Source organism: Perca fluviatilis, chromosome 17 (genome assembly GCF_010015445.1).
Source record: "Perca fluviatilis chromosome 17, GENO_Pfluv_1.0, whole genome shotgun sequence".
Taxonomy (NCBI): domain Eukaryota; kingdom Metazoa; phylum Chordata; class Actinopteri; order Perciformes; family Percidae; genus Perca; species Perca fluviatilis.
In genome coordinates, this window is record NC_053128.1 from 18,246,245 (window position 1) to 18,270,915 (window position 24,671).

The 24,671-nt window shown below is 39.9% G+C and overlaps 1 protein-coding gene across 1 annotated transcript; it reads left to right on the plus strand.

The window, feature by feature from the left end:
- The first annotated feature begins 15,026 nt into the window (after positions 1–15,026).
- Positions 15,027–24,145, plus strand: ggt5b (gamma-glutamyltransferase 5b). The gene is made up of 12 exons (XM_039780705.1): positions 15,027–15,362; positions 17,114–17,241; positions 17,324–17,419; positions 18,442–18,637; positions 19,446–19,606; positions 19,729–19,875; positions 20,017–20,147; positions 21,120–21,307; positions 21,398–21,489; positions 21,607–21,716; positions 21,820–21,930; positions 22,287–24,145. Exons 1-12 carry the CDS (start codon positions 15,190–15,192, stop codon positions 22,431–22,433), a joined length of 1,680 nt encoding a protein of 559 aa, XP_039636639.1. The 5' UTR covers positions 15,027–15,189; the 3' UTR covers positions 22,434–24,145.
- Positions 24,146–24,671: the final 526 nt, after the last annotated feature.

Below are 24,671 nucleotides of genomic sequence, written 5' to 3' on the forward strand. Positions count from 1 at the left end.
CATATTTCACAAGCATTAATGGACAAATTATCTTTTTTAATTAATTTTTAATTAATTTAACTTTACATTTTCATAAATACAATTTAAAGACTCTGGACCAAGACAGACTCCCAATAAAGCGAATTAATGAAAAGCTAAAAAGAGCAAACAAGGATAAAAATGATTACACAAATAGAATGACAAAGTGAAATCTTTGTACACGCTTGAGCAGTTAGTAGGTCTTTTGAGGAATGAATAGTAACATAACCATTTTGAAATTAACACTGAGGCACCATTTATTCATTAGTCAGCACTGGGATACTACAACTGAGAAATGTGATGAGAAAATATTCCAGAGTAAAACAAGATTAATTTATTTTAGACATCGCTCTCTGCTAAAGGACTGTTATGTGGCTGTCTGTATGTTGGACATCAGCATTTTTGAACCAAATGATTTGAAAGAAATCAGAAAAAAATCTAACAATCTACCAGAACACTTCATCCCATTAAAACAAATACACAAAATCACTCTCTCAAGAAGAGTCTCCTTATCGTCATCTTCCCAAAGACCATGCACAGTGAGGTCAATTTTCCATTGTTAGATGTTCTATATGGAAATGAGCAATGTTTTATTTTTTGAAATGCCATATACTTTATCTTTGTCAAAGTGCATAGTGTTTCCATTAGCCTAGTTCGCATATATTACATGATGTACCTGACCTTGTGTGGCGCATACGTGACTTGTTCTCAAACATCCTCATTTTACCTAAGAACCGTCTCCAAGGACCTTTGAACATAAACAATTTACAGGAAATGAGTATGGGTATCAATGGCCAGGTTAAGGCAATTAGTAACTGTTTACAAAGTACGTGTGCAAGGCTGTCTGAGACGAGAACAAGTGATGTCAATGCATATTTGTAAGATGTTTGTTGGACACTATATAAAATTCACACTCGCTTTCCAACTTTGGCCTATACAACAAACAACATGGTTGCATAATCTGGGTATAAAAATTATGCCAAGGTGTGAACATAGTGGAATATTTGACCTCTGTTACTCAAAATAGTAACAGAAAAGTTCAAAAGAAAAAATATAAACACTGAAAATAAAAGCGTGACAATCATTCAGTCTCATCCCATCTGCACACCTATGGTCATAATTCTCACAGCAGATGTCCAGGGATGGAGGGCAAAAGTGTGTAATGATGTTAATACACGGAGCCAATTAGACACTCGAGCTCTCACGAACTGTGTTTCACAGTGTAAAGCTGAGAAATGAGCAGGTTTTTGCCCCCCTCTCTCTGGGGGATTTTTGTTCTCTGACATCTGTGTCTCTGTCTCCTCTGCTCCAGGGAGAGGCAAAGTATCTTCACTCCATTGCTTCCATCCTCCCCCTCCTCTTCAACATTGGCCTGCTTTAACTCCTCTGCTACTGTTTTATCCTCTGTGCATCTCATCAAGTGCTGCTGAGCCATTGTTACTCTGCACAGTCATTATCAGGTGTAACCCTACACTCATCATACTATCCACGTCCTCTCCTTCTGATGTATTTAACTTTTTTTGGAACATGTCATTCGTATAAGATGTAGGAATCTTGTTTATTAAAAAAACCCATTTACATTTAGAACACTATCTTCATTCCCCCCCTCTCCTTTGCTCGCTCTTCCCTATTGTAGACATTGGGCTGCAGCAGGGGACATATAAGCCTCAGGGTGCTATATGGCCCATTTAATGTCCGCAGAGACCAATGCAGAGACAGAGAGAGAGAGTAAAAAACAACAGGATTGCTGTGTGTGGTAACAAACAAAATAAACACCTATTTAAAAAAGAACAACAGTAAAATAACAGAAAAAATAGAAATAGTTTAAAAAAAACAGATGGCACTGGGAATTTATTGCTTGATAATTTGACCAACAAAAAAACAGTTAAATGTTTTTTTTAACTCTTTTTTAGGGGCATGTCACATTCTATTTTTGCATTTATCCCCCCAATCCACCCCGACATCACCCGCTCCAACTCTCAGCAGGGTCAGATGGCCAAGTAAACTCTCATGACAAGTGCTGCATTGCACACAGCTGCTGCTCTGTTTTCACAAACAGCACAATTATTTGGGCATATTCTGTAATATTTCGGTACACGGTTGACATGAAGAGTCTTTTGACGAAACAATCTCAGCTCAAGAGGGTTCACTTACTTTTGCAGCCCATGTGATACAATCAAAAGCTTCAGATGAAGTGAGTAAGAGGACCTTGAGCTGAGATTGTTTTTCAATTGCTGTTTCAGGTACAATAATTTCCTGTCAAGTTAAATAAATGTTGTATTTGTTCAAAATATTATATAGAATATTAAAATCTAAATCAAAAGAAAAGTGTCATTTCAAACTGGAGTGTCCAGGGCCCAGCTGAGAGAGGGATTATATACATCATATGTTCTTTTGTAAAACGTAACTATGTGTTGTTAGTTTTTGTGGCTCTCATCATTTTCATATTTCATGTCAATAAAACACATTTACAGTGTAAATGCAAACAAAGCTGACATCCTGTACTTTTTGCAGTGACATGGCACAGTTCTTTTTTTCCGCTGCCTCTTACTGTATGTCTGATCACACCTTGCATCCCTATTAACCTTGTCCCCTGGCAGAGTTTAGCAATACTGAAAGATTAATCAGCAGGGTAAATAATTGACCACATAGCAGCTTGGGGCCTACAAGGTGAAGAAAGAGCTCCCTCATCTGAATCATCAAAACATTTTGCCCACTCATCTAATGAGCACTTTCTATACAATGCAATATCAACAGTAGAAAAATACAATCAGGATCACATGATGCCAGCATGAACCTAGAAACTGATACTTTGATAAAGTGCAGATGAAAGCCTTGCTGTCATCAAAAGACTGATATGATAATTAACTGAATGCTCCAATGAACCACAGCACAACTCATATCATAATCAAATATTTATTCATGAAGACAATCAGTTCCTCTTGATCTCATCTCTCCAAGTTTAAATTACTATGATCAACCATGTCTCGCTGGTTTGCAATGTAGCTCCTAAAGCATCATGTGATAGATGCTACAAAATAATGAACCACCATTTTCTTCTTGTATAATGGAAATATTTATAATAATGTAAATCAGCTCAGTTTACATAAAACTTCTCACAGAATGTGCCCAATTAGATTGTTTAATAGGACACATAGTGGCCTGAAACATGACAACATATATCAATGAAATAAATCATCACTAAGATAAATAAAATACACTTTACATAGTGTTTGTGTGTGATGTTGTGTCATTCCTCCCTACTCTTGCCTGTTACTAAATTAAATACCCAAGCACAGATTAAGTTGTCAGGGCTGTTTTAAACTGTAAATTCAACAGCGAATGTTCTGATATACTATATTATCAAGGTGTCCTGGAGCATTGTGCATCTTGAGCTACAAACATGTAAGTAACCTACAGTGGATCATGAGGGATGAGTATATTTTTTTCATTTTATTAATGACAAAGCTGTCTGTACAAAACTTTATAAAGGCAGAGGTCAGGGTTATGGGGTAAGGTCTCAGATACCGGTTGTTTGATCTAGTATGCCTTATGTACTCTGTGTTACTGCTCTCTCTGGCTTTGCTGTTAACATGCTCTCCGATGTCTTCATTTCTCGCTCTTTGAGAGGCCTTAATGGAGGTTTTTCTTTTTCTGGGCATTGACTCATTTTTAAAGAAGTAAAAAAATGTGGGTTTTTATCAACTTTATCTGTATAGTAATATTGACTTGGCATTTTTGTAAAGGGTATTTTAACAAATACAACAGGCGAGTCAGCAAAAAATAAGTAAGTAGGACTCTTTGAAGGAGTGGGTGTAGGAACATTCTGATGTGTTCATCCAATCAGCCTCAGCTGTATGAGGGAGGTGTTAATTCCTTTCAGCTTAAACTGCTTAATTTCTACCCACTCCAATAATGGTTTCATCATCGTAAATGAAGGGCTGGTGCAGGTTCAATCAGTGTTACTGTTACCAGACACAGCAGGTGGATTTCACTTTGATACCTTTGTGTGAAATAACGGCTACTAGGAATTTAAATGTTCTTCATGAAGAAGAGAAACACTAAATGCAGCTCTAATTCAAAGCACACTTGTTATATTTGTTATTATTATATTTACGTTCCCTTACTTCTTTGGTAAAGAGAAACATTGTGGAACAACATCAGTAATGTGCATGAACATGTAGTCCATAATATTGTTCTTATATTAGTGTCTAATAGTATGTGTTTTAGGCATTAGTTGCAAATGTACTGCAACAAAACATAGTAGCATAAATGTACTTCACTGAAGTGATAGAAGTGTATCTATGAAATCAGTGTGTTCTCCAAATTATCTTTAATGTACCCAGCTGCCTTCTCTTTGCTCTTCAGGGGCGACTTAGCCAGAAGAAACTTGTTTTTGAACTATTTAAGCCTCACAAAAATATTTGGTCACTCACCTGTCCAGTAGCCTCATAGTGCATTGTAATGCATGTTAGTAATGACATAATCCACCTACGCATTAACAAAAGCAAGACAAGTGCCAAGGGATCATGAATCATTCTTCTGAAGAATGAAAAAGGTTACAGAGTGCACAAAGAAGGAAATAAAATGCCTTCCGCTGGGAGGGCAGAATAATAACACAATAACACAACGACATACAGTGTGGTATCCTTGAAAAATATTCTCCTGCACCATCTCTTTGTGCTTTTCAATTATGAAGATATGAACGACAATGGTGACACTTTGTCTTGTATTGTACTGAGATTAATTGGCTTCATAATAGAAAATAAACTAAATGATCCAGCTCCTTGTGATCACAATGCAGGGCTGTAGGCATTCACAACAGTTTATGATGATAGGTCATGTGGCTGTGAGGCTGAGCTAATGCAACAATATTTAACATTAACATGCATGTGTTTTCTGGCTAGGTTTTCTATTTGCAGGTCTTAGAAAAGGTCATCAGATACTCTTTAATATCCCTGCTGTGTACAAACTCTACACAGATGCAATGATATTCACTTGACCCACATAGAGAGATATGGGTACTTTTGTTGTTTTAATTTGTAATCTCATATCATTAGACTGTTATCTCTTTTAGTTATCAATGCACAATAAAATGTGCCAAAACATGGGTGAACATTTGGAGCCACGCATTGAATTACCTTGAATCATGTCTTACCGAATAATGAAACATGGTATCAAAATTAAGTTGTGTGTGAGTGTAAGAGTACAGGCAGGTCTACATGATCACCAGGTGGGCACCCTTCTTTTCTTTACTTGGCTGCATGACACCGACAAGGCTCAACAGTGTGTTCCAGCATCCAAGAACCAACCCCCTGTTTACCTGAACCCATACACTCAACACAATCCTCCGTAGCAGGTCATTTTGACTTGTGTTTACAATATCACCAGCTAAGAGCATGCTAACCAATTACAACAAGCTAACACCATGTCAAGCTAGCAGCAACAGCCACATAATCACCCTCAGCTATATTATTTTTAGCAAGCAAAAATGTATACACTCCTTTCTACCACATCATGTTAGGCAACATGTCAGGCTAACTAGCATGCCCATTTAGCCACCAATTGAACCAAACAACATGTTAGACCAACTAACATGCTTCCTAAGCCACTATGTAACCAAACAATCTTCTAAAGCTACCTCACCTTGTCAATCAACAAAGCATGCACTTCTGTCTTACACCATTATCAAACAACATGCAGCCACATGTTGATTCAACAGACTGTCAGGCTATTTAGCATGCATCCATCTAGTGCTGCTTCTTCCCATTGACATATATAAAATGGACCAACAGATCCCGTTGCTCTGGACGGAGACCAGTGAAGGATATTAGAAGCACTTTTCCGGTGAGCGCTGAGCATTACTGAGCAGCCTCCAACTGAGCTCGAAGACGTAGATGTGGCGTGAGCAACCTGTAATTTCTCTACTGTGCGACAGTAAGTCGCGTGGTTATGACACAATCGTTAGCCTATTTTTACAAAAATGCCTGCTACGGAGTCATAACGTGAGGTACAAGGTAATGGAGCCTTTTATACATTGTTGTGTTTCTTTAGAAATAAACAATGGACAAATAGAGTCTTTAAACGCTTCAGATGTAAAGTTATTCGCTGTCAAAGTGGCGCCAAAATGAATGGGAGTCAATGGAATGCTAACGGGAGGTGATGGCTTGTTAGCATCAACATAGCGCCATAGGAGCTACGCATGCCACCACCAAAGAAACCAAATAACCAAGCCTCTTCTGCTACCTCATCCTAGCAAGCAACATGCCATACACTTATGTCTATAGCATCACAAGGTAACGTTATAAGTTCTGGACTGACTTATCTTTTGACCCGGTCACTTACCTTTCTTCTAAAACACAGCCATTCACTGGAATTGACTGCAGTGTCGGCCATGTTTGTTTTTTAAGATTATTTTTTGGGGCTTTTCCCTTTATTAGAAAGTGGAAGAGAGATGGGGGATGACACGCACCAAAGGGCAGCAGGTCGGATTCGAACCCTGCGCCGCTGCAGGACTCAGCCAACATGGGGCGAACGCTCTTACTGGGTGAGCTAGAGGTCGGCCATGTTGTTTAGTGCCTGCTTTTGGCTCCACCCTCTCATACCCAGTTAAGTTCACTGTAATAATGTTATGTTCTGTGCTTAGGCTTCGAAGTGTGTGTTGAGAAATCCTGGAAGTTTTTTTGTGAAGCACGTATTGAGGCTTGTATCGTTTTAGACAAATGACGCCATTAATGACATCTGAAGCCTTGCTTCACACCACTGGTTTAGAAAGTGGTGTGAATCTACAGGATTTTATTTTACATCCATGATCTACACAAGCACATTCACTGCCCTCTGCCCAGTAAACCACTGACACTTTCCAGTTTTAGAATACTAATATTGCCCCTGCTACTATTATGACCAGTGATGCCACGTGTTACTCTAATTTGACCACTTTTTTCAGTAACGAGTAATCTAACGCGTAACTATTTCCAAACCAGTAATCAGATCAAAGTTACTTATCCAAGTCACTGTGCGTTACAATTTTTGTCATTTTCCTTAGTAAAAATATATATTTTAGCTTTCTTCTTGCGTCTCGGGGAGTGAAGTCACGTTTTCAGCATGAGACAGGTCACGTTTTCAGCATGTGGACAGTTCACGTGTACCATGCAGGGCCACAAACGTAAACAACAATGGAGGAAGGAGAGAGCTGTGCGCTTTCTAGCTGGAAATACAGTCAGTATTTTCAGTTTGTGTCAGCTAAAGACAGCAGTATTAAGGTTCATTGTACACTCTGTGCTGGTGGCGACAAAGTGCTATCTAGCTACAAAAACACTACGTCAAATTTGAAGAAACATTTGGATTCGCAGCACTGCAGTCAAACTTACAGAGCAAGTCCCAGCTGGTGGTGCGAAGCAGAGAGGAGGTCCCCCACCACCCAAACAACAAAAGCTGGACTTCGGTGCAAAAGCAGTAAGTGGTGGACAGTTGAAGAAGTTGGTCGGGCAGTAGGCCTATGTTGTAGAGGAAATGCTGCCCTTAAACACCGTTGACTGGCTCTCTTTTGTGCCATAATAAACCAGATCCCTACTACTGGCAATGCCGAGCTGCCTCACAGTAAACCGGTTGTCATTTTTATGTTGAGGCTGTGGGGGTGTTGTCGGCAGTTGCTGAATGTAACTAATAAAGTAACTTGTAATCTAACTTCGTTACTTTTAAAATCAAGTAATCTGTAAAGTAACTAAATTACTTTTAAAATCAAGTAATCTGTAAAGTAACTAAATTACTTTTAAAATCAAGTAATCTGTAAAGTAACTAAGTTACTTTTTCAAAGTAACTGTGGCAACACTGATTATGACCAAAATAATAGATTTACACATGTTTGATAGCCGCATTCCTCTCAAGGAAATCTGTTTATTATACAATAATACTAATAGGGTATATAACATTGGTTGGGCTGAAAATGTCCCAGGTGCTAATTTATGGGCCTTTATGCATCCCTGTGTAATGGCTCTATTTGGAACGACAGCTTTTCTTCCAAATATGGTATGCTCATGAATATTTAGATGAGCTGTGCGCTGACTGGTTGAGGAACCACATACACATACATTGGAGACGAGACAGCAGGTCTCATATATCACGGCTGGATTACTTTAATGCACTTTGTGTGGGGGTAAGTGGGTCCTCCATCGCCCGTCTACAGATGGTACAGAATGCTGCTGCACGTCTTTTAACTGGCACACGTAAACATGAGCACATTTCCCCCATCTTAGCCTCACTCCACTGGTTGCCTATTCAATTTAGTGCTGTACATAGCGCATTAGCCACAGGGTGATAAAATAAAATAAGAAAAATAAAACACGTACAAATCAGTGATTTAGGCTAAAAGTACATCGAAAGACAAACACTTAATTACAAACATAGCAGGATAAGACAATTAAGATGCCGGGAAGGCCAATGTAAAAAGATGAGTTTTGAGCCTGGCTTTGAATATCACAATTGAAGGGGCATTTCTGATGTCAGGTGGCAGTCGGTTCCACAGCTGAGGACCAGCAACAGAAAATGCTCTGTCACCTTTTTGCTTAAGCCGGGACTGTGGGACATGGAGGAGGCCTTGGCTGGAGGATCTGAAGGACCTGGGGGCCACGTGAAGATGAATGATATCAGCTATGTAGCTGGGGGCCAGGGCGTGAAGTGCTTTAAAAACCATCAACAGTATTTTAAATTGTATCCTAGACTGGACTGGAAGCCAGTGCAAGGAGGCTAGGACAGGTGTAATGTGTTCACCCTTTTTTGTATTCGTGAGCAGCCTAGCCGCTGCATTTTGGACCATCTGAAGCCGTGCCACCAGAGTCAGAGGGAGACCAAAGTAAAGAGAGTTACAATAGTCCAAGCGGGAGGTTATGAAGGCATGGATGACTTTTTCCAGATCATTGTATGACAGAACAGACTTGAGTTTAGAAATTATTCTTAGTTGGTAAAAACTGGACTTTACAACAGAAGATATTTGTTTCTCCAGGTTAAGATGGGAGTCTAAAATAACACCCAAGTTACGTGCATGGGGTTTAACATAGGGGGCAAGGGGACCAAGGTCGGCAGGGATGGCAGTTTTGGATTTTGAAGGACCAAAGACAATAACTTCAGTTTTGTTATCATTCAACTGAAGAAAATTGTTAGCCATCCAGATTTTAATTTATTTCCAACAGTCTAAAAGAGGCTGCATGGAGTTGCTGGATTTAAGTGGGATGTACAGTTGGGAGTCATCTGCATAGAAATGGAATGAGATATTACATTTTCTGATGATGTTACCTAAGGGGAGCATATAAAGGCTGAAGAGTACTGGACCCAGAATGGATCCCTGAGGGACACCATAAGACACAGGGGCAAGGGATGAGGAGTACTGGCCTATGGATACTGAGAAAGATCTTTGGTGGAGGTAGGAGTGAAACCAGCTTAGAGCTGTACCCTTAATGCCAACCCACTGTTCGAGACAGTACCATGGTCTACAGTGTCAAATGCAGCAAAAGATCCAACAAGACCAGAATGGCATTATCACCTGAGTCAAGAGTGAGCAAGAGGTCATTTGTCACCTTTAACAGGGCTGTATCAGTGCTGTGGCGGGCTTTGAACCCAGATTGAAATGGCTCTAGGATCTCTGTGGAGTTTAGGTATGGAAGCAGCTGCGTTAACACCACCTTCTCCAAACTTTTTGAGATATATGGCAGTTTAGATATAGGCCTGAAGTTATTATGACACTTTGCATCTAGGTTTCTTTAGCATAGGCTGGACAACCGCATGCTTGAAACATGTAGGAACAGTGCCGGTGGCAAGACAGGAGTTAAGAATAAATTAAATAGCTGCACCAACAGCATCAAAAGCATCTTTGATAATCTGTGAGGGGATGGGATCGTGTGGGGCTGTTGATGGTTTCATGTGCTTTACAATGTCCCATAGTTCAGTGTAGGACACTGCTTGTAATTGGTCAAACGCAGCTGTAGCGATGGGGAAATATGGTGGGGTGTGTCAGATACAACAGGAGTGAACTGTGCTCTGATGTGGTCAATTTTTACAGTAAAAAACTTCAAGAACTCTTCACAGCTATTGGTGGATGCCTAGACCTCTGGAGAGACTTGGGGTTAACTATTGAGTTTATGGTATTAAATAAAATTCTAGGGCGATGGGAATGTTTAGTTATAATGTCTGAGAAATGCTTAGCCCTGGCTTTTTTTGCTGCAGCTTGGAAATTGGCCAGGGAATTTCTGAATATTTCTAAAGAGACTAGGAGGTGATCTTTTTTCCACTTACGCTCCGCTCTTCGACAAATCTGCCTGAGATGGCGGGCGGAATCATCAAGCCACTGTTGGGATTTAAAATTAGGGCGTTTAAGTTTTAGAGGGGCCACAGTATCAAGGATAGCTGAGCAAGATGTTTTGAAGGAGGATATTAGCTCATCAGGGCTCAAGAGTTGATCATGGGCATTGATAACATTTCCCAAATAGCATTCAGCGAACTCATTTGCAGTGGAAGAGTTAATATAACGAGCGTAGCCAGAAGATAACCAGAAGATCTGGCTGTATACAGTGAGTTAAATAGTTTAACATTGAACATAATAGGCATATCGTCAGAGAAGGATGCATCCTCAATGCGTATGTTATCAATGGAAAATACGTGGGATAAAATCAAATCAAGAGTGTGCCCCTGAACATGGGTCGCCTGATTTATGTGCTGGAGGAGGCCAAATGACTCCATTACATGACAAAACTCACTAACCAAGGGTTTACCTGGGCAACAGACATGAATATTAAAATCACCCAAAATCAACAAACAGTCATAGGATGTTGCATAGTGAGACAGAAAGTCTCACTATGCAACATCATCATCAGAGAGTGTGCCTAAAACTAAGTGGAAGCTCAGAGGACACCGTGCCTTTGGTGTGGCGGCTCCTAAATTATGGAATGATCTGCCTCTGCACGTTAAACTGGCCTCTTCTTTGTCTGTTTTTAAATCCCATCTTAAACCCCATCTCTTCTCTGTGGCCTTTGACACCTAGTAAGATGTTGACTTGTTGTACTTCTTTTAATTATTTAGATTGATTGTTTTTCATAGCGCAGCTATTATTTTGTATTCATGTTATATTGTTATGTATTTTATTTATGATGTCTTATTTATTCTTCTGTACAGCACTTTGGTCAACTTTGGTTGTTTTAAAGCGCTTAACAAATAAAGTTGGATTGGATTGGCTATTTCAGACACACACACACACACACACATACACACACACACACACACACAGCTGCCCGGCACACAGCGCACACACACAAACACAGACAGACACAGAGCTGCGCACACACACACACACACACACACGCACACACACACACACACACACACACACACACACACACACACACACACACACACACACACACACAGACACAGACACAGACACACTGTCTGTTACATGCCCAGACATGCCCAGGGCAGCAAAATGCAAAGTTTCAACACTACCCACTAGCTAGTAAGCGCAGGGAGCGGAGAGTGAACCCCTGCACGCACGTCCTCTGCCAGTGCCTCTGTGGCGCTGCGTTATATCCACAACTCCTGCTCCATTTTCCGATATACTAGTTCTAAACACTTTTCTCTGGGCCAGTAGGCTATTCCTTTGTACAGTCTGGAACACAGCATTTATGACTGTAGTACCGCATTTACGGAACTTTTCAACTTTTTTTTTCTAAAGTACAGTGTGTGAGATCCTGACAGAGCTCCAGCTCAGCGGGTCTGTGAAGGGGGAGAGGCCGACAGGAAAGACAGCAAACCCGGCCAGCAGCCGCCACCTGTCCCGGCAGATTGTGGAGCTTGTGAAGTCCGACACTGTCTCACCAGATTTGCAATTAGCCATACATTTTCGAAAAACGGCCCATATTTGAGCTTTACATTTCTTGCATAAAAAAGTATCAGAAGTGAATTTAGTAACGGAATAGCAGATGAAAAATGTATAAAGTTTCTGAGATCTGCGCAACCTAGATTCAGAAGACCTCAGGTCAGTTGTGTAGCCTATGTAAATGTTGGGTCGTGACAAAGCCAAATAAGGAGGAGCCACCGAGTTGACGTCAACTCGGTGGTTCGTTGAGCTTTGCCCGTTTTCAGAGGCAGTTTCAAATTGTGAGATTTGCAGAGGAAAGAGGTGTCAATGGGATTTTGAGGTGCTATGTATGTCCTATTTTCCCTTTCAACTATGACGGTAATCGGTTTTGCATTCTGTCACCCCTTTAATCATGTTATACAGCCAGGAAAATACATACTTCAATGATATAAATGGATTACGTGGAAATTGACTTTTTCTTTATCTCTGCTGTATGCATTAACATGGAATCCTTCCTCTTAGCCTATACAACTGCCTCCCTTGGGTTCCACTTCCTCCCTGCTCAGGCTGTTGGCACTGTACTGCTACATTCCAGGAATCGGACAGCATCATGTCCAGCATTTCTTTCGCACATTAAACCCCTCTGCTAAACTACGTATAGGGAGCTCCAAAATCCCTTTTCAGCAAACTGCATCTGTCTGAATGTGGTAGAAATAAAAGATGTCAAACAAGACACCAAAACCACAGACTGATGATGTTTCATTGGTCAACACAAGAGCCAAGAGCTTTCCTACTGAAAATATACACACCGTCTCCCCCTTGTGTTGAAGTTTTAACTGGTCATAGGCACTGGACATAATGCATTTAAATCATATCAATATGTTCTCCTGCAGCAATGAAATTATATCTTGTATTCATTAATTTGCACCAAAAACTTAAAATCCTGCCAGGGTGTCACTTTTAATATTAGTTAATTAAAACAACTTATTGTAAACTAAGATTCCATTCCAGATCATGTTTAAGGTAACTACATAGCAAATGGCATGGACAAAACAGCTGATTCTCGTGACACTGAGCTCATATGGTTTTCCATGGTTTGCCCCAGCACCCTAGACAGCAACAGTCAATGCCACTTTTGCCAGAGCACATTCAGCACCCCGGTCAGCAACCTCCACACTGGACTGCCAGGGACAGTCGAGCAGAGCCGCATGTTGAGGGCACTAAAAATGACTTTATGCATTTAGGACCAGCCTTACACATTGGATTACCCAGTACAACCGTGTGCATTTCCCTTCCTTTGCAATGGCCTAGCCGGGTCGTGACAGTAGCTACAACCCATCAGGAGTCACAAGGCAGGACTGCAAAAAGAAGTAGGCAGAGTAAAAATTGGGTTCAGGCTGAAAAAATTTATTTATGAATTGATCTGACAGCTGTGATGTTGTTTGAACCTGACACAATTGTATATCACACGGAGAGACTTCCAGCACAAACACTGACACATTGAGGCAAATTGTTGATCAAGATATAGCAGCACCTACCAGGACATTCAAATAGATCACATGGTATTTACTATTCCTCCCTTAAGGCTAAACATGTGTGATCATGTGCAATTAGCTGATGGATTATCCGACTGACTTTCCTCCACCCTGTCTGGCAGGCCTGGTAATCTAGCAGCCCACATGCTCAGTCTCGTTGCCTACTGCTGCAGTCACCTGCAGGGCTGAAAATCAAAGTGTTTGGCTGGAGCTTTGTCATTTCAGTGATAACTTTACTGAATCAACTTCTAGCTGAAGCTCAAATAAGTCAAGTTGGAGCTAGACTCTAAGGTGTTGACAGGTTGTGCACATGAGAGCATTGTTCCCAGTCTGGGCTCGTGCCACTTACACAGCTTAAGGGTAAACTGGCCATCTGGAGAATCTTTAGGCTCATCAATATAATGCTGCAACATCAAAAACACAAAGAAATCTCATTCCGTTTGGTAGCCCTTCTGTAGCCTGGTCCAGCTCAGCACAGGCGTGTGAGAGGTCACAAGTTTGTCCATCACCAACTTTTACTTTTTTTCATTTGCTGAGCTGCAGGATGCACCAGTTGTACAATGATGTCAACATTTCATATACTGTCAAGATGTTTTTGGAGCTAGAAAGGAGTAAAGTTTTCTATGATATGACATATATGGGAATAGAGCATTCAGAGCCTGTCAAACAAGTGATGGTAAAAGTAATTATTTGGGTGAGGAAAATAGAGATGGAACTTTGGGAATTGTTTGAGTTTGAAACATTCAAAACAATACTAGGAAATGGCTCTGACTAATGTAAGGAAATGTCTTAAAGACGTGTTCGTTCTGATTTCTGAGGAGAAGGAGAGGCTGGGGTTGAATTGAAAGTTAAGCAAAAGGTTTAATAAAACAACATGAAAACGACATGACAAAGACAAAATTATACACTGCAGCTGACAGCGGACTTAATGACATGCCTCCTCTTGGAGTCACATAAAAACAGTCCTGAGACATTCTCCTGGTCCGGATTATATTCCTTTGGAATTGTGGGTGTTTCCCTGAATGGAAACTGTCCCAGGTTAAAGACACACCTCTGATTAGATTAACTCCAGGTCACAGACAAAGGTCGTTTATCATGGTATAGTGCCAATTCACAGAGATACACATTTTCTTTGTTCTAATCAGTCTGGACTAGCAGGGAGTGGCTCCCCGAAAAGAGACAACAGTTAGCCTACCTTTCCTGTGGGGACAATGAGTCTTCTACAGCATCTACTTTCATGCTAAATAACCGACAAGACCTAATTAATTCTATTAGAAGCTGGAGATGGTGTGAGCCAAACAAATGCTGATTAACATGAAACATTCCTTCACTCAGTCACACAACAGTTTACATTTTTAAGTTACATGTTTTACCTAAAAGTATATTGTACTAAAACATAAGCATATTTTTAACTTTTTTAAACCTAACACTAACTACTAACTAACTTCAGTTTAGTGGGAGCTCTGCCAAGTTCTCTGGAACACACAACTTGGCTCATTGGCTCATTGAAATGACAAAAAACACCGATAACCGAGAATGCCAGTGATGTCATGGTTATTTCCCAAGTGTTGGGGGGTAATAGTAAATTAAAGACAGATTCATACGCTGTGGTCATTTTAATGGTGCTGTGAAACTCCCTGTGCTCTTCGCTTTCACTTCAGTAGCCCGTTGGTGGAGCGGAGGGGTAGACCCATGTTCAGGATTAGGCAGTGTTCATAGAGCGTGTGTTCGCACTGAGCGGCAGCAGCAACTATTCCCCTTCAACACAAACTTTCCTCCGCAGAAAATTCAATGGCTAAATATAAGCCGTGGCTGGTGTGCTGCTTCATCTTGGCTGGTTTAATTTGCGCGGTTGCTCTTGTCTGCCTGTGCATCGTCTCACTGGTGGGCAGAGAGTGTCCCAACGGCAGCTTCATGCATGCGGCTGTATCTGCAGACTCGCGATGTTGCTCCGAGATTGGCAAGTAAGTCACTTTCCTCATACGTTTTGTTCAATTGGAAGAAATCACTGCTAAATTCTGCCTTAGTTTGTATTAATTCACACGCTGTATCTAAAAAAAAACTCCAAATTAAATGTGGTTGTTTTGTTTTTTGGAACTTAATTAAGTTTGTTCTTAGATGTGCAGTATTGCATCACGTTTCTTTATTCACACAAATGACTTGAGCGATTTAGAACTCTGTATCCTATCAGGCTGCAGCTCCCTGCCCCTGTGGGTGAGATAAAAAGCTGAACTGAACAATCAGATAAGCAGTTTAAGAGATTTGATAGGCTCTGTTTGAACAATATAGATACTGCATGTGCAGACAGGCCCTGATTCTCCTCACCTTTTGTTGCTTTACTTCTCAACTATCCTGTTAAATGTGACTGTTGGAGAAAACCAGATTTCCAAACACTCACAACTGATCTTAATCTTTCTAATAGAACGTTAATAGACTTCCTTCTTTAAAGTACTCTTTGATGCAGTCATTTGTTCTGTGGTGAGCCACAATATGGACTCATCAGTCTGTCATCATACTAACTCCAAATAGAGAGTAAAGAAAAGGTTATTGTTTTTTTTATCATTGGAATGTGCATGAAGCTCTTCCTGCTTTTGTATTCAGTCACAGAGGGGTTTTTTCTGCCCTGATGTTCATTTCCCAGTTCACAGCAGAAACAATGAATGTGAGGCAACATGTTTATCTAATGAGAGAAACCTTTAAAGACACCATTTTACTTTCTTTTTTTTTACCTTGAACTATATCATTTGCATAACATGTTCTTCAAAGTTTTAGATAAGGTAAGATACGATAAGATCAAAATGTATTTATTCCGAGGGGAATTGCAACAGTTGCAGTACAAAGTAGGAAAAATTCTCTCTCATCGTTTAACTTTTTTCCAAACTCACTTTTCACCCTAACCTGTACATACCATCTCAGGAATGGGGAGAAAACAAAACAAAACAAACACCCAGTAAATGAAATCCCCAGATTAGTGCTGCTAAGCCTTTATATACAAAGTATACAACCTACATTTAGTTTTGTCAGTCTTTAGACAATATCCCATTTAAATAAAATCGTCAGTTTATGACATCTTTTGTGTAAAGACATAGACCAGTATCAACCAGTTGTTGTTCTGTGTACACTGTTCACATGAGACTCCTTTAATTTGATTCTTCTGATTGGATTTAGTCTATTATTCCACCTCCTGAGACTTTTTCCTCTGTTAAACCCAAACTACATGGCTCTGAGTTGGCCTGACCATAACACAACATTCCCGACACTGCCTTCGCTTGTTACTCAGTGACTCAGTTACTCAGTCTGACCACAAGCCAACCGCTCCGTGAAAAGACTCATTCAGAGCTTTTGGAGATGGTTCAGACTTAAGCTTGCATGCTCTGTTGTGTATTATAATTAAGTTGGATAAGCCTTATTAAAACAAATGAGCTGTAATTTTTAAGGAAAACGGTTTTGAGTCAAGTTTAAAATAAATAAATAATGAAAGCACCACCATTGCTGGTATGCTGCCTGAAGTCTCAAGTCTCAGCACATGGTTTAAACTTGCCTCTTGGCAGCACTCCGATACTTTGTTCACAACCCTGAAACACTGAACAGGGATGTGTGCAAATTGTGTCTGTGGGTGGGCAAATATGTAGTGAGTAGTTGGAGAGTTAGTGACTGACTGTGTTTACACATTTCCCATAAATCCAGTGAAAATGAATGGGAAAATGTTTTCTAGGAGCATGCTACAGCAGGGGGGGTCAGCAGTAGATGGCGCCATTGCAGCTCTTCTGTGCACATCCGTGGTCAATCCTCAGAGCATGGGGATTGGAGGAGGATCTATATTCACCATAAGAAATAAAACAGGTGGGCCTTCTCATTCATTTGTGTGACATCAAATGATAATGATGGATTAGGCCGATCATTCCAATTGCTGATCTCTTCTCAGGCAATGTTAAAGTCTACAACTTCAGAGAGACCGTCCCACAGTCTTTTAAAACTAACCTGCTAAATGACTGCCCCACCACATTCAGACTGACCACAGGTAAGAAGAATTGTCCATTGGTGTTAAGTACACATTTCCTACCCATGCTTCCTCTTGTCATTGCAAATGAAAGTAAAATCTCTGTGTTGCTCTTATCACTGAGGTTAGATGTTTTTGTTTTCTAGCATTAAAGGTCCAATATGTAATACTGACAGCTAGCGTTTAAAATAGTTACTGCAATCCAAATTCAAAATACTGGAGAGAGAACAACCGCGACCTTGCGGTCATCTGTACCCAGGTCACAGTCATAGTTTGTCGGCTATGGCCGCTGAACAGAAGCGGGGGAAGAATTTCGGCATGGGGTAGATTTTTGATACATACAGCTTCCCTATACACTGTACTAGACATTATGGTTGCATGCCAGTTTTTAACAAAGTGGAAATCAAACTGTCCAACATATCATAACCTTGAAGCTGGCGATGGTAACGTTAGCCACAAGAATATTCCATAACAGACCATAACGTTACATACATTGCAGAGCGACCAGTAGAGAACATATGCTATGTCCCAATCCAACAATTCAGGCTACACGGTTGTTTTGCCAAAGTTAAATTGCATGTTTTCATTATGAGGAAGTCAAACTTGCGGTGTCTTTCATATGTCCATCATGGTAGTCGTAAGCAGTCGTGTCCCGTCCGCTTACCTGATCCTCCAATAACGTCACGGCAGTTGACAACAACACACAGGCCAAAACAAGAACAGACATTCTGTCCCGGAATGGAAATTTCATAGGAGAAAATACTGGCTTTAGCATTGTTGTCAGAGAAGATAGTATTCAACTTAGCATGTTTCATTAATACCTATTGACATATTGTGTTAATTTGTTGATTAAATACAGCAAATATATTACATATTGGACCTTTAAACTATGGTTATATTTGTTGACCTGAACAAATATCAGGGGTCAAAAACACATTTTTGCTGTATTGCTTTGCTTTCTTTTACAGTCCAGCTGAAATTTTGATCATTGGTTTCCATCATCCATTTAATCAGCTGCACTGTTTCCCACCTGTACATTGCAGGCAGTCAGTGGATTGGTGTTCCTGGAGAGCTGCGGGGCTACGAGGCAGTTCACAAACAGTATGGGAAGCTGCCTTGGGCAAAGCTGTTTGAGCCAACAATTAAAATGGCCAGTGAGGGCATCCCTCTGCCGGCCTTTCTGGAAAATGTTCTGAACTACTCCATTGTGAAAAATCACGTGGAAAATTCATCCATCTGGTACGGCATCTCTCTAATGGCTTATTGTGACTGAGAGCTTTTAAAGGTCTTCAAAAATTTTACTTTAAGAATATCTACTTTGTAGCGGCACTGAAAATAAATATTTGAGGGCACTGATGAACTAGCAGTGGAGCCTTTTCTCATCTGTGTGTCACTGCAGAATACCTGGAGCAAAGGGCTCTCCTATAAATCATTTCACGCTCATGTTATGTAACCCCTGGGTTAACAATTGACTCTAAGTTTTTACTGTAACGTTCAGGATTTTACTTAATAGTTTCACCCAGTTGACACGCTCATTTAGACACTTTTTGGAATCGTGAAAATGAGTGTTCAATTCTAATAGCAGAAAGGTGCACACTATTTTTCCTGGCATAACATTTCAAGAGCAGGGTTTACTGACCCAAAGATAAAAGCATCTGCTCACCTTCTTTCAGAAATATGTGTGTGAAATGTTGCTTTTCCCAAATGCAAGATTTGAAAAGGGGTTAGCTCAGAGTTAAGTGTGGTGTGAAAAGCCTGAAAGAGTGTTTGCTTCTTGTCTGCCTCTGTAAAAGTGTGTGCACAGATGCAGAAACAAATTCCTGCAGAACATTTGAGAATAGTCATTGCGTGATTATGCACAACATATGTATGTTATATATTATGAATTGCATGAAATGAATGTAACTCTTAGTTAGCATTCAGCCCAGAGTTCACAAATCACCTAAATCATAATGTGCAGCATGAGTATCTCTTAGTGTATTATATTTATACGTCCTGTGTTATAATATGTTCTAATGTGTTCTTTTACATGGATACTCTTTTCTAGTGAAGTTTTCTGCAACAAAAACAAAACCGTTCTGAGGAAAGGAGACATCCTAAAGTTTCCTAAACTTGCAGAAACCATGAAAACAATTGCAGAGCAAGGGGCAGATGCCTTCTACACTGGCAAGATAGGACGTGACTTAATCCAAGACATAGAAGCTGCAGGTTGGTGCAATTTCAGCATAGATTGTACACGCTGGGGGTGTATACTTCAATAGAATGAAAAAGAACATACTGGCATGTGATGTAAAAAAAAGCTGTTTAAATATCCTTCATGTTTCTCTTAGGTGGGACTTTGAAAATGGAGGATCTACAGTCCTTTCGGGTGCGGGTTGAGGATGCATGGACCGTTCCTTTGGGAAATACTCAGATGCACATCCCTCCACCACCTGCCGGGGGGGCCCTGCTCGCCTTCATTCTCAGGCTGATGAAAGGTGTCATGTACCGTGTGATTAATCTCCTGTGATCCTTTAAACGGACCTACTGTACTGTAGCAGTTGAATTCAATTCTAGCATCTTTGCCCAAATTATGAAACTAAGTTAATAAGTTAGTTGTTGTTCTCCTTTTTGCACAGGGTTCCCCTTGACTCCAAACTCCTTGGATGGTGGCCAGATGATTCAGATGTACCATCGTTATATAGAGGCAGCTAAATTTGCAAACGGACAAAGGACGAGCATCAGTGACCCTCTCTTTAATAACAAAAAGGTTGGGATCTGAGATAATAGTTTTTCATTAGTCTTAGCACAAAATATATTAAAATGAAAATAATTTCAAAAGGCCAAAAAATATGTCACTTTATCAGTTTAACAGTTCTTAAAGCTACACTAATCATATTGCCAATAAAGAAAAAATCACCCGATTCGGCAGTTTCCCTCAGCTCTATGCAGCGTTTTAGCATCTTGCAGCTCATTGTTTTGGTTTGACATCTTGCGACTTCACTATTTTATTACTATTCTCATCAAACCTTTTGTTTTAAAAGCACACCACCTGCCCAACGCCAAATGGTAGATAGACAAATTTAGCAAATAGCTCGTGAACAAAGTGGAACATTAAGATGCTAGAAAGCAAGATATTTCCCTCAGGAGTTGATGAAGAGCAATACAGAGCTGAAAGGAGAGTAAATATTGGACTTACATTTGCCAGGTAGACAGTAACACAAGTCTAATTAAAGGTTTCTACTGAGTGTGTAATTGTTTTATTTTATTTTAGTTTATTACATTTATTTGTCAGGGACCATGTACAGAAACATTTACCTTATACAAAGAGAAAAGATTTATTGTAGTAGATTTAGCCACTAGCTAATTTTCATATGCAGTCCCTGGGCAGGTAGAAACAAACAGTAATGCAATTACAGTAAAAAGTCAGGATGTACTGTATACAGTATATATCACCAAAAAAAGTAAATACATTTTTAATTTACAAAGAAAAGACTTTCAAATGACGCGCCCCCCTCTCTCCCCATGCTTGCTGTTTTTATCCAAACTGTAAGCTCTCCAATTAAGGCAAAGATGGCAACAACAAACAATCTTTAAAAAATTAAGAAACAAAACAAACCCCAGAAAAGAAAGGGAGAGAAAGAATCTGAGATAGAGTTTACGAATAGTTACATCTCACCCCAGCAGTATACAGGATGTTATTATATCCTTTTCCTGTCTCATCATGATATTCTTCTTTCAGAGTGCAAATCATTTGATTGATGCCTCCTTCATTAATCGCATCAGGGACATGATCTTTTCAAACGGTACCCATGACAACTCCTATTACTACAATGCCAAGCCCTCACGTGATCACGTTGGGACGACACATGTGTCTGTCCTGGATGAAGATGGACTGGCTGTCGCTGCCACAAGCACCATAAACCAATTGTGAGCAGGAAGCCTCTTTTACTTTATATTATATCAAATCTACTATAATATAATAACTATCCGCTCAGTCTACTGTGTTTGGTTTTGTAGATTTGGAGGAGGCATTTACTCCAAACAAACAGGCATCATCCTCAACAATGAGCTGACTGACTTTTGTGGGAGAACAGACACAGTGAGGGCAGGTAAAGTCACAGACATAAACATGGACTTTCAACCTCAGACAATTGAATGAAGGACATTACTTAATGTAGTCATTTAGTCTCTTTTCAGTCTGATATGGAGTGTATTTGTTGTCACAGGTGAACAGCCTCCTTCCTCAATGACTCCAGTAATACTGGAGTCAAAGTCTGGAGGACTCCTTGTGATTGGTGGATCAGGAGGAAGCATGATTACCTCGGCAGTGGCCTTGGTAACAACAACAACGACAACAAAACTGGACTGAACTCTGTTTGCATGCTTGTTTGTCTGCTTCATCATTTGTTTGCTTACATGATTCTCTTTTATTCTTGCAGTCTATAATGAATCGCTTGTGGCTGGGGATGAATCTGAAAGATGCCATTGCGGAGCCAATAGTGTTTGTTAATTCCCATAACATTGTGAATTTTGAGAAAGGTTTTAACAAGGTGAGATACTTGTGTTCTCATCCTCATTGTCCATTACTGTAATGACATTCAAATTCACTAGACCGTGACCGTCTATCTGATGAATAACTAACATTAACATAATTTATGTTAATGGCTTGTGACAGGGATTACCAGGACATAACATAATCCAACAAAGTCTGCTTCAATTTACCTGTAATCAGTTTTGAAACCTGAAGTGGCAAGGATAAGTGGTATTAATTTATGTGTGTATGTGTGTGTGTGTGTGTGTGTGTGTGTGTGTGTGTGTGTGTGTGTGTGTGTGTGTGTGTGTGTGTGTGTGTGTGTGTGTGTGTGTGTGTGTGTGTGTGTGTGTGTGTGTGTGTGTTTGCCCTCAGTCTGTGATAGATGGCCTCAGAGCTCTTGGACACGAACCTGGGAACTGGAAACCCTTCATGAATGTAGTCAATGCTGTGGAAAAGGAGAATGGATGCATTGTGGCCGTATCGGATAGCAGGAAGATGGGGGTGTCAGCTGGATACTAACCACACAGACCATGAGGGTGCACCAACTCCCCACTCAAATCTTGCCTAAAGACTGACTGAACCTGTAGCCTTAAGAACAATGAATGTGCCAACAACTAATTGTGAGCAATTTGGTGCTCAGGCTCTTTCCTGGTGTTAGCAGATCAAGAAACTACAAAACTTAAAGGATAATTCCAGTTTACTATAACTCTTATCTTATTTTCGTATGTATGTATCTGTTAGACAACATTGTACCCACCATAAAAATTGCAGAGTTCTAGGAAATTGGCAAAATGGCTCAAAAGATGTCAGATGGGGCAAGAAACACAAGCGATCATATTATCAGATTATCTAAACCACTTTATTCGGAGGTAAACTGAAAGTAGAAGTTTTCACCTAAATGTAGGAAATTAATGCAATGTGATATTTTGACCCTTTTTTAAGTCAGGTGTATTTCCCTGCTGAGTGCAACAGAAATATCGGTAATAATCCCTCGCAGAAGAAAACATGCATGCACAACTATGGCAAGTACACTAGGGTCATAGTTGTACCTAGAAGTTGGTCTCTTAACTTTTAGAGGCAGACTTTTAACTGCATCTCACAGTCTTCATCACCAAATGCAGCTTGCTCAGTTGTCGTGACAATTCAAATCTCTGGAAAAGCTAATAAGTGGACCATAAAGAAAATATGGGTATTATGTAACATTGGCCAACATAGTTGGCCAAATACATTTGCGTAACCATTAGGACTGTTTAAAAACTATTTTATTGTCTGACTTCTTAGGTTTCTTGTTCTGTCAGTCTTCTTTTTGGCGATGTTGCCATGTTCCCAGATCTCAGCAATTAACTTGGTGATTGTGACCAACAGAAATTATGGGAAATAACCACGAAAATTAGACCCAAGTTGTAATAAACCAGCCTTATCCTTTGAGCTGATCAGAATGTTCGATATATATGCATTTTCAATCCAGCCAGTCCTCACACACACACACACACACACACACACACACACACACACACACACACACACACACACACACACACACACACACACACACACACACACACACAGATGTCATACCACTTGTTGTAGACTAACGCACAGTGAGCACACCATGACGCTGCTACTCTTACAGTACTGCTGAGATCTGCCTAATGTGCTGTAGATTACACACTCCTGACCAAAGTGGATATTCGCAGCAGCAAGCCATAAAGGCAAATCTACTGGAGTCCAACAAAACAAAACCAAGCCCTCTGTCATACTGTATCAAGTTTATTAATATCAATGAATGTTTTATTTTCTGACTGATTTTTGTAATTCTGTGTAGAACAGTTAATTGTAGATGAGCCATGTAACACTTCTAAAGTTACATCCTGACTGACATATGAGTTGAAGTTGAGTCAGCTGCCCAAACAGGGAACTTTTACTGTGACTTTACTTTAATTTTACTGTATGTGAAACAGCCCTATTCATGTCCCTGGGCATATTGTGATTTTTTTTAAAGATTAAGGAATTGCTGTAGAATTTCATTTAAAAAATGTTATGTAAAAAAAACCTTAATTCACAATGAACACAATTATCTAAGTGTATTTTCACACCACCAGCATGTCATTTAGTATTTTCTCTGTTTAATATGTCAAAATGTTTTGTAAAATAGTTACACATTTTTACAACTATTAACTGTGAATATCTGTGTTGTCATAATAAAACATCCAAAGTCCAAACCAAACAAAGATGAGATCACTGATTCTCTGATCTTCACCAGATGTACTTTTCAACCACAAACCCTGAAGATTGAACTCATACTTTGTTCAACCCAAAAACATTCAGTACACTTCTCACTGTAAACTACAGCTGTTTAAACATTTCTCCTTTGTTGTTAGTATGATCAGCAATACTCTGCCTCATGTTTTCCTATTTGCCTTGTCTCAGAGCAGCGCTTTTGGTCTGAGACAAAGGGAGCAGTAATGAGAAATTTCAGTAGAGAGACCTATGAATTAGTAATGATTTCTTAAGTGGATTCTGCTCCGTTTTCCTTCGAGGCACTAGATGTGAGTTATGAGAACATGCAAATTTCGTCTGTGTGAAGCACCGCTGTCTTTGTTGTATGCCAAATTAGTTAATCTGGATAACTTGTGACTTCATTGCTTCATGATATGACCCTCTTTGTATAAATAACAGCCATTTAAAGCATAATTTTACCCTATGCAGAAAATGTCTTTCACTCAAAGGAGAAGCAGTTAAACAATCCAGTGATGA

Coding starts and splice junctions, on each gene's coding strand:
- ggt5b (XM_039780705.1), top strand. CDS start 15,190: ATGGCTAAATATAAGCCGTGGCTGGTGTGCTGCTTCATCTTGGCTGGT. Junction 18,638..19,445: donor GTGGAAAATTCATCCATCTG/GTACGGCATCTC, acceptor ACTCTTTTCTAG/TGAAGTTTTCTGCAACAAAA. Junction 20,148..21,119: donor CTCTCTTTAATAACAAAAAG/GTTGGGATCTGA, acceptor TTCTTCTTTCAG/AGTGCAAATCATTTGATTGA.